General features: G+C 36.0%; 1 protein-coding gene across 2 annotated transcripts in view; it reads left to right on the plus strand.

The window, feature by feature from the left end:
- The window catches only part of CUL3 (cullin 3), a 91,606-nt gene extending 83,781 nt beyond the window's left edge, over positions 1-7,825 (plus strand). For both annotated transcript variants that reach the window (XM_082690408.1, XM_082690409.1), the window contains 3 exons: positions 71-257; positions 4,716-4,861; positions 7,355-7,825. In XM_082690408.1, the coding sequence (XP_082546534.1) occupies positions 71-257; positions 4,716-4,861; positions 7,355-7,486 (465 nt within the window). In that variant the 3' untranslated portion in view covers positions 7,487-7,825. The remainder of the gene's footprint in view (positions 1-70; positions 258-4,715; positions 4,862-7,354) is intronic.
- Positions 7,826-15,624: the final 7,799 nt, after the last annotated feature.

The following is a 15,624-nucleotide window of genomic DNA, read 5'->3' on the forward strand; positions in this document are numbered from 1 at the left end:
ACTTTACTAATTAACTAATCTACTATAATCTTTCAAAAAGTCTAACTGTGTTAATCTGATGGAATTTCAGGAAATTCAACAAGAGACGGATATCCCCGAAAGAGAACTTGTTAGAGCTCTGCAGTCCCTTGCCTGTGGTAAACCAACCCAGCGGGTTCTTACGAAAGAGCCCAAGTCCAAGGAAATAGAAAATGGCCACATATTCACAGTTAATGATCAGTTCACATCCAAACTACACAGAGTCAAGATTCAAACAGGTATCTGGGATTATATGGTTCCTCTTTTAAAAAAATGATCTTTTTCCTCAAAAGAAATTATTATCTGCTGGAGTTCTTTCTTTAAAAAAAAGTAATGCTTGGGCTGCCTGGGTGACTCAGTCGGTTAAGTGTCTGCCTTCAGCTCAGGTCCTCATCCCAGGGCCCTGGGATCTAGTCCGGTATGGGGCTTCCTGCAGAGCAGGGAGTCTGCTTCTTCCTCTCCCTCTTCCTGCTGCTCCCTCTGCTTGTGCTCACTCACTGTCTGTCTAATAAATAAAATCTTAAAAAATTTTAAAAAGTAAGGCTTTTCTGGTGCTGCATGACAGTAGGCTTAAGGAGTAAAGTAGTTTTTATTCTTATGTGTTCCTGTCAAAATACAGTTGAATCTAAGTACAGTAAGCATTTAAAAAGTAATTGGTACTGTAAAAGTGTACTTCTTTCTGTACGGTTTTCAGTAACGAAATAGAATTTTGTTAATATATTAGAAGTTAACAAAATAACTTTTTAACTGGCTGAGTTAACCAATAATGGACATCTATTTTTATCTTTTTTTTTTTTTTTAAAGATTTTATTTATTTATTTGTCAGAGAGAGAGATCACAAGTAGGCAGAGAGGCAGGCAGAGGGAGAAGCAGGTTCCCTGCTGAGCAGGGAGACCAATATGGGACTCGATTCCAGGATGCTGGGATCATGACCTGAGCCGAAGGCAGCCGCTTAACCAACTGAGCCACCCAGGTGTCCCTGGACATCTGTTTTTAAAACTGATTTATATATTTCTCAAAGTGTGGTTATCTAGTGTGATTTTTAGATGCAGCCATTTGTTTTAGTAGAGAATCTTTTAAGTTTCAAAACCTTGAAACCAGTATAATCTCTCTACTTTAAAAACATAGAAATGATCCTATTGTGAATGATTTTTAGTATGTTTTTACTTTTAATTAATAATGAGCATCCTGTTAATTATACATTTACCATAATGTATGAAGTGTGTTTTTGGTGTATTTAAGGGGGAAAAGGCAGCTTATCTTTGTGAATGTTTAAAATTCTAATATATAGTTTGCTCCCTGATTTCAAATTTAGTGTTAGATAAACTTCCCAGGGCTAACTTCATCCATCACAGCTGTTTATGAAGTCTGTGTATTGAAACAGTACTTTAAAATAAGTTTTTAAAATGATTGCAGTTCTTTTGATTTACAAAAAACTATGTTCACATTTTACACTAATAAAAAGATGAGGTCTTTTTAAAAATTATTTTATGTCAAATATGTAATTGATTGCCAGATTACGTTCATTCAAAATGTTACCTACACCCTTCTGCTGACCTTTTTGACCCTAATTGGTATTTGTATGCCCTCTGAAGCAGAGTGGTGTCTCTTTTAAAGCATTGTCTACTTTGTCCCATAGTTGCAGGCCATATCATTGTATCTTCATCACCAAAATGGCCCCATGTTTGGACACAGATGTAAATTGAAAATAAAATAGAACTACACTAAAGAGACTCATGGAATAAAATACCTTGTTTTCCCCAGTGTGAGACATAAGACTTTATAATTTGGGGTAGATTCAGGTTCTGGACTTGTTTGTATTTTAGATTTAGAGGAAGATGTGCGGGTATGTACATACATCTGAATTACCAAACTTCACCACGCTTTAGCCTAAGTGTAACTCTGTAATCCCAGATTCCATCATGTCCAATAGTAGTAGTTTCAGATACTGTTATTGTATCAAAAGAAATAGTCTTCTCTTCATGAATTTTTAATTGTGGGTGGTGGTGGTCTTGGTGTAGTATTTTAGATCTGATTAAAATAGAATTTTTTAGGGGCACCTGGGTGGCCTGTTCAGTTAGGTGTCCAGCTCTCAATTTCAGCTCAGGTCATGATCTCGGAGTTGTGAGATCAAGGCCTGAGGCTCTGTGCTAGGTGTGGAGCCTGCCTGGGGTTCTCTCGCCCTCCCTTCTCTGCCCTCCTCCCACTTTCATTCTCATTTGCTTCCTCTCTCAGATTAAAAAAAAATTTTTTTTGATGTTAAGTGTGTGTGTATAGTACTTTAAATCTAATTAAAATGGGACTACAGTTGTATATGATAAGAAATTTAACTAGATGATGTCTTTAAAGTTCTTTTCAGCTATAAAATTCTGTGAAGAAATAATGTTTTCATTTTGAAATTTACTTAGATCATTATCATCACTTAAAAATATTTAGTATAAGTTAAAATTTTCTCCCTGGTGTTAAGTATTGTGACCACATAGGTTTCCTTAAGTTGTCAAAATACAGCCCTGCCTTTTGGCTCATAATCAAATATGCAGAGACTCTTCTGTCCTTACCCAATTCTGCCTTTTCTATAGTCATTAATAGAAGTTCAAAGAAGTTAAAAGTATTAATCAAATAACACAACCTTTGAAAAGATTTGTTGTAATCTACAGCGGTTTCCATAGTTCACCAGTCACCACCACTGGTCACGTTTCCCTTGCCCTTTACTTGATAAGCCAGATACATATGTACCCCATTACACAAGCAAATGCCTCTGTTACCTTCTTTTTAAGGCAGGGTATGGTGTGAGGCTCTGGGAGTGAGCTCCTGCCCTCACATTTTATAAAACATTTAAATTCAGTATGTGTAACCACAGTCTTTCCATTTATTTTGGACTAGACCTCTTTAGGCGGCCAAAACCAACAGAACAAAATAGATTGTTTTAAAAAATTATTTCTTCCTCCAACATTTTATTTTAAATATTTTCAAATCCATAGAATAAGTGAGAAACACCATAATGGATATATGGCCATCACTGGTATTTATGAGTCATTAAACTTTTTGTCCTATTTGTTCTGGTGCCTTTGACTCTACCCTCGCCCTTTCCTCAAATATATACATTTATGTATATATTTGCTACAGCTATTCAGCAAACATCACACTTCTCCCTGCCCCAAATACTTCAGCATACATTTACTCCTTTAGGCTATATATTTTCTAAAATAATTGTAATACTATATCATACCCAAGAAAATTAATAATTCCATACATACTTATTTGCATAAATAAATATTTGTGTACCACCCATATATATTTGTCCACAGTTGTCTCAAAAATGCCTTTCAGGGCCACCTGGGTGGCTCAGTTGGTTAACCATCTAACTCTTGATTTCAGCTCTAGTCATGATCTCAGAATCATGAGATCAAGCTCTGAGTTGGGCTCTGCACTTAGCACGGAGTCTGCTTGAGATTCTCTCTTTTCTATCTGTCCCCCAACCATACTCACACACACACACCCACTCTCTCTTTAAAATAAGTAAATTGTAAAAAAAGAAAAATTGTCTTTCATATCACTTTTTAAATCCAGGATTCAATCATGGTGTCTGCATTACATTGATTTTTATGTCCTTTTAATTTCTATTTACTCTAAACCAGTATCTTTTTTTTTTAATGACATTGACTTGTTTGAGGAAAAGCATTATTTATTCTTTTTTAGTAGGTCATCTTAATCTAATTTTACTCTTTTTTTGTTAAGATACTGATTATCTTTAACTTGGGAAAAGATACTGAAAATAGAATTCTTAACCAAGGGGTTCTAATGAGAAACACCTGAATAGATATGCACACTAGAATGATGTTCTGCTAAATTGTAGTGTCTGCTGTCTTGTTGGTGTGCCTGTGCCTAAGTCAGCAATGTCTTACGTGCTTCTTTGTAATTTCGTTTTTGCCTCCAGAAATTTCATACCTATCTCTTACTGATGACCAAATGAAAAATCAGATGCCATTTTTCTTTCTCTTACTTCAGTTAGAGCAGAGTTGTAAAAGAAAGGGACTTCAGTATTTAATCCCTGAGCAGTTACCTTGAAGACAGTAGGGAATAACAGAGTAAGACTTCTCTTTCCCAGAAGGCTGGAATAGAGTATGCATTAGTGATAATGAGATTGTGATGGAAAAAAATTAATAAGATACATGATAAATTTTTAGGTAGTCTGTGACAAGTACAATTACTTATTCCTTTAACTGACATCTTAGTGGTACTTTCTAACTATTGAGTTAACTGCATCTTGCCAACACATAACTCTTTCCTTCCCTTAAAGTGTCTTGGGGTGATGTTAGTAAAATACTAGTTGGCTCTGCAATGAAAATTATTTTCTGGTAATTTTTCTACTAAGTACATCTGGCTGCCATTTTTCTTCCAGAAGAGGAATCTATTTTATAAAAATAAAATTGGTTTTATTACCTCTATAAAATTAAATTCCTAATATTTAAAAAGAATAAGTTAGAATTGTAAGATTTTTTAATATCCATGATTATTAATTGTTTAAATATTTGTTAAACATTGAATTAGGCACCTTTTGAATGTTTACTTGAATTAATGTATACTCATATTGAAATTGGTTTTTCTTTGTAGGTATTTTCTAAATTATATTGTTTGTTTATATACTGCATTTTTTTATTAATGGTAGTTACATGATAAGTGTCTTTCTCTTTTAGTTGCTGCCAAACAAGGTGAATCTGACCCAGAAAGGAAAGAAACGAGGCAGAAAGTGGATGACGACAGAAAACATGAGATAGAAGCTGCTATTGTGCGGATAATGAAATCCAGAAAGAAGATGCAGCACAATGTATTAGTAGCAGAGGTGAGGGTGCTTAAAGACTAGATTAATGTAGGAAAAGCAAAATAATACTATAGTTCACATTTAGGAAATCACTATATTTCAGGTTGTTTACAGTTTTAAAATTAGGAAACCAGAGTTAGGTAACATTTATCATTAAAAGTATGGCAGTTACTTGATAATTAAACACATCAGTACATCCAAATATGTGCACACTTTAAGAACTAATATATTCGTAATAGAAAATTGTCACATGAAGAATAAAAAATTTTCCCTACTTAATATGAACAAGCTACCATTATTTTTAAAAGTCAGTGTTGCCATTGGAATGGGTAAGAATGATTAGGGCTGAATAAAGTATTGGTAGAGGATAGAGAGCTAAGTGAAGATGAATGGAAGTAGAACCAATAGGACTTACTGGTCATGGGAAACAAAGGGAGTCAAGGACTCCTAGTTTTCTGATTTGGAGGCTAAATGGAGGGAGGGAGGGGCAGCGTGCTACTCTGTTCTGCATTTGCAGTATTTTGTACAAGCTGACTTTTATATCACATTGGCAGAGAAAGAATTACATGAGTGATTGGTCAGTCATTTCAAAACTAATGCCCTGTTGCTAATAAGGTAACTCATTAGTTTTCTCAGCCATTTTCATGGCTCTGGTAGAGTGACATTGATGGCAGTGCTTCGAGAAGGAAGTAGAGCTGAAAGCACCAGGAAGGGGCCTTGTCCTTTGAGATGCTGGCTCATGGGAAGGAGCAGAGAACAGTACTAGGGGACTGAGTGTTAAGTTGGAGTGTCCTGGATTTTGTTTTTCTGATGGGAAGATACTCATGTTTATGTCCTAGGAATAAAGAAGGAATAAAGAAAATGGGGGTTGAGGGACAGTTGAAAGGTGAGAGGACTGTGCAGGGAACACAGGTGGGTGCTAGACATGTTGACAAGGATAGTACTGACTATGCCTCTCTCGAGAACCCAGGGCAGGGTGCCGGGGTGTACTAAACAAGGGTGGATACAAGTGTGAATAAATGTGTATGTGTACGGTGTGGGAATGTGAGGAATTGCAGACAAACAGGATGTGAGGTGAATGGTGCTCAGGAAGTTGCTGAACTTGAACACATGAAGTTTGTGTTACCAGTGTGTACCAGAGATCGGTGTAATGTGAAAGCAGCCACTGGTTACAAAGGAGTGTGGCTGTGTTCCAGTAAGGATTTACAAAATAGGCCGCAGGGCTGTTTGGCCTGTGGGCTGCATCTTGTTGTCTCCTGGTCTGCCCCAAAGGTGTAAAAATGACGACTTTACTCAGCAAAGAACCCAAGTTGTAGATTCTGAATGATGTAAATGTGAAGCAGATTTTTGATGAAGAGTACCAAAGGAATCTGGGATTTGAGGGTACTGTTCAGAGTGTAGCTGAAAGTGATCTTGCCTGCAGTCTGGACCCCATCAAGGAGGTAGGTCAGAAGAAATTGTTAGTAGCTTAGAAGAAAGGGTCAGAGGATGAGAGATCTCACATGGGTTGAGAACAAGTTTGTTGATACTGGAGGGATAATACCAGAAGGAAGATAGATTTTTAGCTAGAGGCAGAAGTACTGAAGTTCACATTTCAAAGAATTGCCGATCCATTGTGGCTCTGGGAAATGAACTCTCCAATAGGAGTAAAAGGAAAGCTGGCTTTTGGGTGGATGGGTGTTCTGCAAGAGAGGCACGAAGGGTCAGTGGGGAAAACGATCTTTGCGGGCAGAAGGGTTTGGTTCTCATCTCTGACTCCTGGCTCTGTTTACAATAATGCATGCATGTCAGTCTTACTGTCTGGCTGTTTTCCTCATTTGTAGAAGACAACCCACTTTGCAGGTTTAAGAGCACGGAATAAATAAATAAATAAATAAATACAGAATGACTGATAAACAATGCACAGACTTCAGCTGCTGCTGTAGTTACCATTTTATTTTTACCAATGTGTCACGATACCTAGAATCCTGACAACAGCAGGAAAAAAGAATGACAAACAGTAGCATTTACCAGGACCAGGAAGCACCATTAATTCATTTAGCATATGCAATTACTTTACTTTCTCAGGAGCCCAGTGGTCATAAATGGGAGAGCTAGGATTTGAATCTAGAGACTCTGGGGTCCAGAGTCTGTTCTCTTAAATACATCATGGTTCCTAAATTCTGTGAGTTGGGAGAGTAACGGAGAGGTTAGTACATTTAGACCATCAGAATGGTTAAACCATAATGTACTATGCATTCATATAGTCCCAACTAATTCAGTTACTAACCCACTTCAGCATTCATATTCTCATGTGAAGGAGGCATGTTCTAACCCATATATTACATTTTCAAATAAAACCTTCTTAAAGTTAAATTTTTGAATTTGCTAATCTGATTTGTAGAATTTGATCTGAATCTTAAAATGACACATCACTTCTTTTCAAAGATAAGAATTTTTGTGTTTATATGGAAGTGTTAATACATTTTTAAAATTTTCTGGTAGGAATTAGTTTTTTTTTACTTTCTCTTTTAGGTAACTCAGCAATTGAAGGCTCGATTCTTACCAAGTCCAGTTGTTATTAAGAAACGTATTGAAGGACTTATTGAGAGAGAATATTTGGCACGAACACCTGAGGATCGCAAAGTATACACATATGTAGCATAAAATGCGTTCAGAAATTTGATTTATTCTTGGACTGTACTCTTCCGCATGGACTGAGAAGTTCTTTTAAATCATTAAATATTAAGACGACCATCTCTTCTATTAAATTACAGTACATGTTCTAGACCATTCAGATCAAGCCTTTACTCCCTTTGAGAGTTTTCAACATCAGTTGATTGAGCTTCAGGCTTTACAACATTTATCCCTGTAGAGATCATCTTTACAGTTCCTCGGGAAAATGTGAATGTGCCGCGTTTTGTTTTCAATACTGTATGAAAACAGGAAAAAATAAAACAAAAATTTAGAAAATACAGCTCATTAAAATAAAATTGTTGAATTTCATTTCCCCAGGTCTTCAGTGTTGATGTAAATGTGTTTTTGTAGTGTTGCTTAGCACTTTGCGCATTGTATAAGTTGGGTAACAAAAATGGTAAAAGAAATGACACCGTTCCCAGTTATCTTGCTCTGCTTAAGACACTTCTTTAGCTACTCTTGTTTAATTTAAAGGTTTGATAAATATACACAGACCCAAGCATACATTTGATGAGCATGCTTTATTCTACCATATGCACTTACTAATCTTCTAGCCTTATGACCAGGAACCTTTATTTTGGGCTCTATACACTTCCGGATTTGATTTTCCCCTCTTGTATTTTGAGATTCCCAAATTAAGTCCTCTCATGATTGGGTTTTGTTTTACGTTATCTCTAGAGAGAAAATATTTTAGTATGTATAAATTGTATAATAATTTTTTGCTGTTGTACTCACTGCTAATAGTGGATTGTATAGGGCAGTGTTTTTATTTCATTTATTATAGACAAAAATAAATGATTTAGTATGCACACACCCACTAATTCAAGTATGTCAGAGCACAAAGTTGGCAGCTGGTTGTATTTAATTCAGACCTTTGAAAAGCACATACAGCCGATACTTTGTTTATAAATATCTTTCTTAGGTTGCCCCTCTCTTAAATATATATTTTGGTGAAGCTGGGGTGCACTGTTAATTTTCTGTTTAAAATGCATTCTAAAGATGCAATAAATATGATTACCTTGGTATTTTTTAACGAGATCTTCAGTTCTTGCAGCTGTGTTATGGGGAGTGATTAAGCAATATTTTTCAAACCTGATGATTCTTGGGTATTTAGCTATTGTCCTCCAAAGAGTCATCGTTTCATGTTTTCAAAGATGTACTTTGTGCTGAAGATTCATGTCAGTTATCCTGTGCTTCCAACTTTCACCAATGTTTTTTACATGATTGATCCACCAAGGATTATAGTTTGCTTTAACTTCAAAGTATTTTTATCTTCAATTTTATTTAATTTTGTTTCATTTTGTTTTCATAAGACAGTATTTCAGCCGTGTAATTGGGGCAAACCACTATAGGTTGATGTTGGATAGAAAAGTGGAATGTTACTAATGAGTTGAAATAACCAGCTCTTGGCTGACTATCAGTACTGTTGATACATATATTAGAATGTATGTCTCAGAAGATGGTTTCTGTTTAAATTTATGGTCAAGTTACAACAACTGAATTCTAAAATGGATTAAAAGCTTCACATAAATATTTTCCCCCATGCGTCTCTTGGGTTATAATTTTCTTTTTAAACTTGGCAAATATTCTCTTACTGCATTTAATTTTGTCTCCATTTGTACTGTAGAATTATAAGCCTTATGCTCTTAAAATCTACATTTTCCACTTGTACATGATGCAGTTAAGATGCAGATGAAAACTATCATGAACATTATTCTCAGGATACTTTTACCATACTTGAGCACTAGTAGGGCAGGTGTAGAATGGTGAGCCGAAGGGTTCCACCCTTGTGATTTCATAATTGGATTTCTGTAATGGGAGGGTGTTTGTCTATAGGAAGATACTGGTAGTTTAGGTAGCACAGTTGTTTCGTTGTTCTCAGTCCCCAGTTAAATAATTATGACACCTTGGGAAATAGAACAATTCAGATTGTTGAGTTAATAAATATGAAAGGTGTAAAACCTACATATGAAATTTCAATAAATGCAAATTTAAGTGCTACTTTAAATCACTAAAAATCAGTAAAGTTAAATTTATATTTTGTCTCAAGTATGGTTGTACAAATCAGATGTAGATCTAGAGCTTTGAGATGCTGGTTTGGGAGTACAGGTTCATGTTTATGCTTCTAAATGCTGATAAGTACATTGAAACACGTTTCTGAACTCCAGTTGGGTTGAATGGCCAGAGAATGATAACTGCAGTGAAAAACAAAAATGGGTCACCTAACACAGTTACACGTTTTGACTCTTAATTATTATTTTAGCTCATAAAGCTCGTAATGGCACGTGTTGACATTGCTTTCTTTTCAGCAAGTGGTCATTCATGCTGTTTTTCTCAGTTCTTTAATGTCTTAATTTCAAAGAATAATACATCCTAATCATTTAGTCCTGTTGATGTGAATAAATTTTGATGACTTACTTGAAGAATTTCGAGGGTGGATACATAGTTTTCTAACTGCAAAAATGATGTAATCTTTATTCACTTGTTAAGTTGTATTCTCTGCTATCATTTTCAAATCCAGGACAGTGTTTATTTTGAATTGTTATATAGTTATATTATTTAAAGATTGAAAATTCATTGCAATTAGGGAACACAGCCTCACAAAATAAAATGTGGTTGTGAATACAAGGATTCTTTATGTCAGTGAATTTTAAAAGGGGATGGGGGAAGGGACACCTGTCTCTCCAAAGGATGTATTAGAATCACCTGTTGTAGCATTGTATACCTAGACATGTACAGCTCCCAAACCCCCAGGATGCTGGTAGACCTTCTCCATAAGAATCCTTGTCCTAGTAAAGCACTGTTGATATTCCATTCCCCCAGTGTGTATGTTAGGTATCAAGAAAGGCTTGGGAGACCACCAGAGTGAGTTCAAGATGATGCCTGCATCCCCAGAAAACTAGTACATTGGCATCATCTGGGGTTTCTAAATATTATTTAGTTCCTCAATTTGGAAAATAATTTCAAAATGTTAAATCCAGATGATGCTATTTTTGTTACATTTTTAGATACTTATTTTGAATAGCTGAGTAGTACACAGGTTTTATTTTTGCCTATCTACTGTAACTTGAGACTCAATTTTTATAGCCTAATTTTATATAAGCTATCTTTTACTGCTATTAGTTTGTCTCCACTTGGGGAGGAAAACTGTTAGATAATGAAGATTGAAGATCATATATTTTACTATATGGTGCACATAGTCAATAGGTATTTTGTATTCCATGGATATGAACGTTAAAACATTTCAGGTTAGCAAAATTATTATGAATTATTTCTATTCCCCAAAGCAGGGATAAATAAAAGTGTTAAGCAAACAGTTAATAACAACATTTATGTCCTTATTACCATGTGCCAGACATTGTTCTGAGTGTTTCATGTGCATTAATTAGTCCTCACATGAGCTTTATAAGATGGAAATTGTCGATTATGTCAATGTTGCCTAAGGGTACTGCTAGGAAAGGGCACAGCCAAGCTGGTTGGGCCTGCATTTGATACTCTGTTCTAACACCTGAGATGGTGTCACTTGATGTGACTTTCTGTTTATAAATTCATTATTTTACTCCATACCTCATTCACAGGAAGGAAAGTTCGAGAATATGGCAAAATTACTCTTACTTAACAAACTAAACTTAGTACACCACGCATCTTGGTATGGAAACTTTAGATACTTCATCTTACTGGTCATCAGTTTTGGGTAGGAAAGGAAATGGAAGGCAATCCCTGCTATTCTGGAAGCTTAGTGCAAGTTTTACATACTTGAGTGGGTTGCATGGAGAGATGCTTAAATGGAACTTAAATTCAAATCTTGAATTCTAAAAGACATTTTCTCCTTTGCATGCCTTGTACCAAATCCATTATCTAGCTAGAAGTTTGAGGAGACGGAATAGTGACAGTGAATCTAACAGGGAACGGTGCAGAGATGGATCATGAAGCTAGCCCTCAGGAGAACCTGAATAGCTGGAAAGTCTTGAAAAGTCCTTGGTGAATTTTAGGGATAGCAAATTCGCAATGGTGTCACTTAAGTGTCTGATCCTCATACTAGGGCCTTAATTGATCCTCCAATGAATGAGTGGAGCAGACATGGCCTTGTAATTTTATGGGAGGAGCTCAAAACAATCTTGCATATTTTTTAGTAACAAATTGTTAAATTTGAATAGTTGGATAACAGTACAGTTCAAATAACACAAAACTATACTCAATTCTTGCAGTGTGGGAAAATTAAAATTTGAAGTCTCAAAATTCTTTTCTGCAGTTGTACTTCTTCAGTGCCTCAGCACAATGCCTGGCATGTGGTGGTTGTAGGCGCTCTGGAAGTATCAGACGAATGCACTTCATGATCACCAAGTGTCTTAGCAGGAAGTTTGAAAGGATTCAGCTTCAGAAGTTAAGATGTGTACTGCATTATTGGAGGTATGACAAATAATATGGTGTAAGAATTATGTTTTTTACTTTCATTAATAATTTGGTCTTTGGTTTGCAACTAGGTAAAAAGTGGAAAATGTAGACCAACCACTCAGTTGTTCAGATGATATTTAATGCTGATTTTAAAGCCCTCTTGACTTTCACAACATCCTATGAAAAAACTCAGACTTAATGATACAAAAACTTATTCAAGAGCCTATGAATAGTTAACTAGGGTGTGGGGATTTGGGCCTAAATCTGTCTGATTCCAAACCCTATTCTTGTAATGAGTGTTAACGTGTCCCCAGTGACTGACTTGATTTTGGTCAAGTGTAGACAGAATTTTATAAATTGAATTTGAGTCTGAGGGTAGATTTTTTTGTGTGTATTTTGGTGGAAGTTTCTTTTGATTTATTAGAAAGTATTCCTTGGAGAATCTGATATTGTAAAACTTATAGATTGTGCACAAGAGAGAAATTGGTAATACTAGCTGTGTGTATTGGTATATATGGTATATTCAAATTACTGCATTTATAAAATTTTATATAACTGATGTCCAATATCAGTATCTGTAGAATTCATCCTAAATTTTATTTCCCATATTGATACTGTCCTCTATTTAAAAATAACCACTAGTCCAGTTTTTAAATGGAATGGGTTTGTAGGCCAAAAGAGACAGAAAACTTAGCAGAAGGGCCTGGAATCCAGCTAAACGAAGAAGGAAAAGGAAGTGGAATGGCCTTCAAAGTTAAGAAAACGAAGGCACACTATGTTCACGCATGCTCTCTTGTTTGTCTGCAAACCCATTTTGCAGTACTCCTACATATTCTCAATGCTTTTTTTTAACAAAAATTGGTATTATCCAAATTTGTAATAAGGCATCCATATTCACCTAACTGACTTGGGCTAATTAAAAAATAATGTAATCCATTCTCAAAGAACTGGAGGGTTGTAGTCATTAAGGTTATACAAGCATACTACAGAATGTTAAAAAAAAAAAAAATTCCCAAAGCAGATCAGCAAGTGGCACTGGTATTTTAAAACCTAACTGCACACCAGGGTTTTCTAGGGAAGCTTTAAAACAAAACTAATACCTCTTGTAGATTTTGACTTAGAAAGTCTGAAGTGCTTCTTTTGTTCAGCTAAATTTGGGAACCATTGCTTTTGATGGTAGTCATTAAAGCATATAAATTCCTGATATGACTAAGAGAATGTTCATTTGATATACAATTTGTGAGGTTTTCTTTAGCCCCTTACATGTATTTAGTACACCTCAGCTGGTTAAACAACATGTTGATCAAGAATTTTGATTCCAATGTGGGCCAATTAGTATTAATCAGATAACAGTATTAATCACAACCCACCAGTTGTCATTAGTGGATTCTCTTAAATGGGCGGGGGAGGGGGAAGAGTGGGGTGGTGCAGGGAGAATGAGTCCGTAATCATGCCCTCATAGTCAAAGAGTAACCTGTGGTCTTACAGTTATAATCAGGCATTCCCATGGAGAGTAACTGAATCCAGAAACCCAGGTATTCAAAGTTCAGTTACCTTTATGCCACTAGTCTAAGAACCAATGGTTGTGAAGCAGTTTAAAGAGATCTGGGTAACAAAAATTGGTATGTTTTTGCTGCCAACTTTGTGAGATCATAAAGTATAAGCCATAGTCTCCGCTATTATCGTGTGATCCAAATGGTATGAAGTGTTTCCAGTGAAATTTAGGCTTTTGTTTGACAGTCATCCACTTAATTTGACATGAGGGGACTCCCTTAAGAACATGATACTCCCAATTCCCTAATAGCCAAATCTGACTTTTGGATTATTTCTCAGTAATGAGCTTTATAGAATCATCCATATTCTCTTATGTACTAGTAATTTAGTAAAATACATGTTTTTAATTGTTTTTTCTCAATCTTGAAAAAGTTGAGAGTCTTGAAACGATTCTTAAAATGTCGTTCCATCAGTTTGGTGTGTAGAGTAAGTAAGAGCTAAGTGTGTAAGGAGACCCACAAGCTCATCCCCAGGCAAACCTCATTCTCAAGGTTGGTAAAAGAGGGAGGGCCCCCTTCTAGCTTATACTGTGGTCCCTGAAGGTGCACTTTGGAGAGTCCTCGCTATTGCTGTTGTGCTTAGTACCCTGGCCACAATTACTGCTGTTTCAACCAAAGTGCTGGATACACAGCTGATCAATGTTCACTTGTCTTTATAACTTACTTCTCCATTGGCCTCAACTATGAATTCAGTGGTAGTCTGGATGACAAACAGCATTACTGCTCCCAAGGGAGATTTTTCCTCTGTAGCTTCTCTTAGAAGATTTGGAGCTTGAATTTACCAAAGGACTAGCTGGTGACATGCTCTCACTGTAATGGCTCTTACCTGCCTGTTACTTAGTTCTCAAATGCTAACTTCATTCCAGCCCACTAATAACAACAGCATAGCCCCTTCTATATAGTTAGTAGATCTACATATTAACCCAAGCTGTTGCATTAGCCTTGTTAAATACATCGTGCTATAATCAACTGAATTTATGGTCTAGAAACTTGGATTTATAAACTAAACTCGTTCATAATATTCTTCCCTCTCTTTTGAGCTAGTTTAACCTCTTGAAATATAATGTTTATCTAAATTACTTCCTGCAGCCCTTCCTTAAAAGACCCATTTTTTTTCTACTTCTTTTTTTTGTAATGAATAGGACCAAAAAGTGAGTTTACTAAAACAGTTACAATCCAATCACGTTGTTGAAATCCAGTTTTGTGCAAATGGTCTGCACATTTTTGTGTGCGTATGGATATGGGTATATGTGTGCACATGGGTGCACAGTTGTGTATGCATGGTGAGTGACATCAGATCTTTGGAATAGTACATAGCTGATAGGTAGATTGATCATTTCTGTTCTAAATTACTAGGTATATAGTTTATCAAGTGGGAAACCAGTTAATAAAAAAATCAGTTAAACTTGTTCTATTTATTTCACTACCTTTGCTAAGAAACAGTGTATTATTAAATATTAACAAAATTCTATGTTAGACAAAAATGTACAGGTACATGTGAGCCTACATAGATGGAACTCTTTAGGAAATTTGTTCACTAAGAAATAAAGTTGTATTTATAAGTTAATTCCCCATGGTTAAGTGTGTCATTGTCAGATATAACAATGTAAATAACTCCCCTCTTCAGTAAACAACAACAACAAAACCCCCAAAAAAACCCACTAGAAATAGATAAAGATGTCTACATATATATGGAAATGTGGTATTTAGTGTAACCAGAGATTTACATAATTTATATTCTTTTTATAATTTCAGATGTCAGCTTTCTGCAACTGATACACATCTACAGCTTTTTGAAAAGAGGTGGGTGCATACATAACCTGATCTGTCTCTAACAACTCTGGGTCAGTGGGCATCAATTGCGGTAGTTCAAGTTCTGTGCCTTTGAGTTGTCTGGCTTCCCTCCCAGTCTGGTTGTGAGTTGCCTCCTTTTTTAGGGTACCTACCTCTGACAGCCCCCTTGCTTCCCCCCTCTGACAGCCTCCTTGCTTCCCCTATAGTAGAGAAGAAGCAAAAGAACTACAGAGCACATTTGCTGTCTAGGAGTGAATGAGGCTAAAACAAGGTGGGGAGGAGGAGAGGGACTGGCTTTGTAAGAGTTTGCCTAGATGTTGGAAGGAAATTGCGGTTTGGGTTCTGAAGTGTAGGGGAAATCCAACC

This window comes from Mustela nivalis (assembly GCF_964662115.1).
Source record: "Mustela nivalis genome assembly, chromosome: 11".
Taxonomy (NCBI): domain Eukaryota; kingdom Metazoa; phylum Chordata; class Mammalia; order Carnivora; family Mustelidae; genus Mustela; species Mustela nivalis.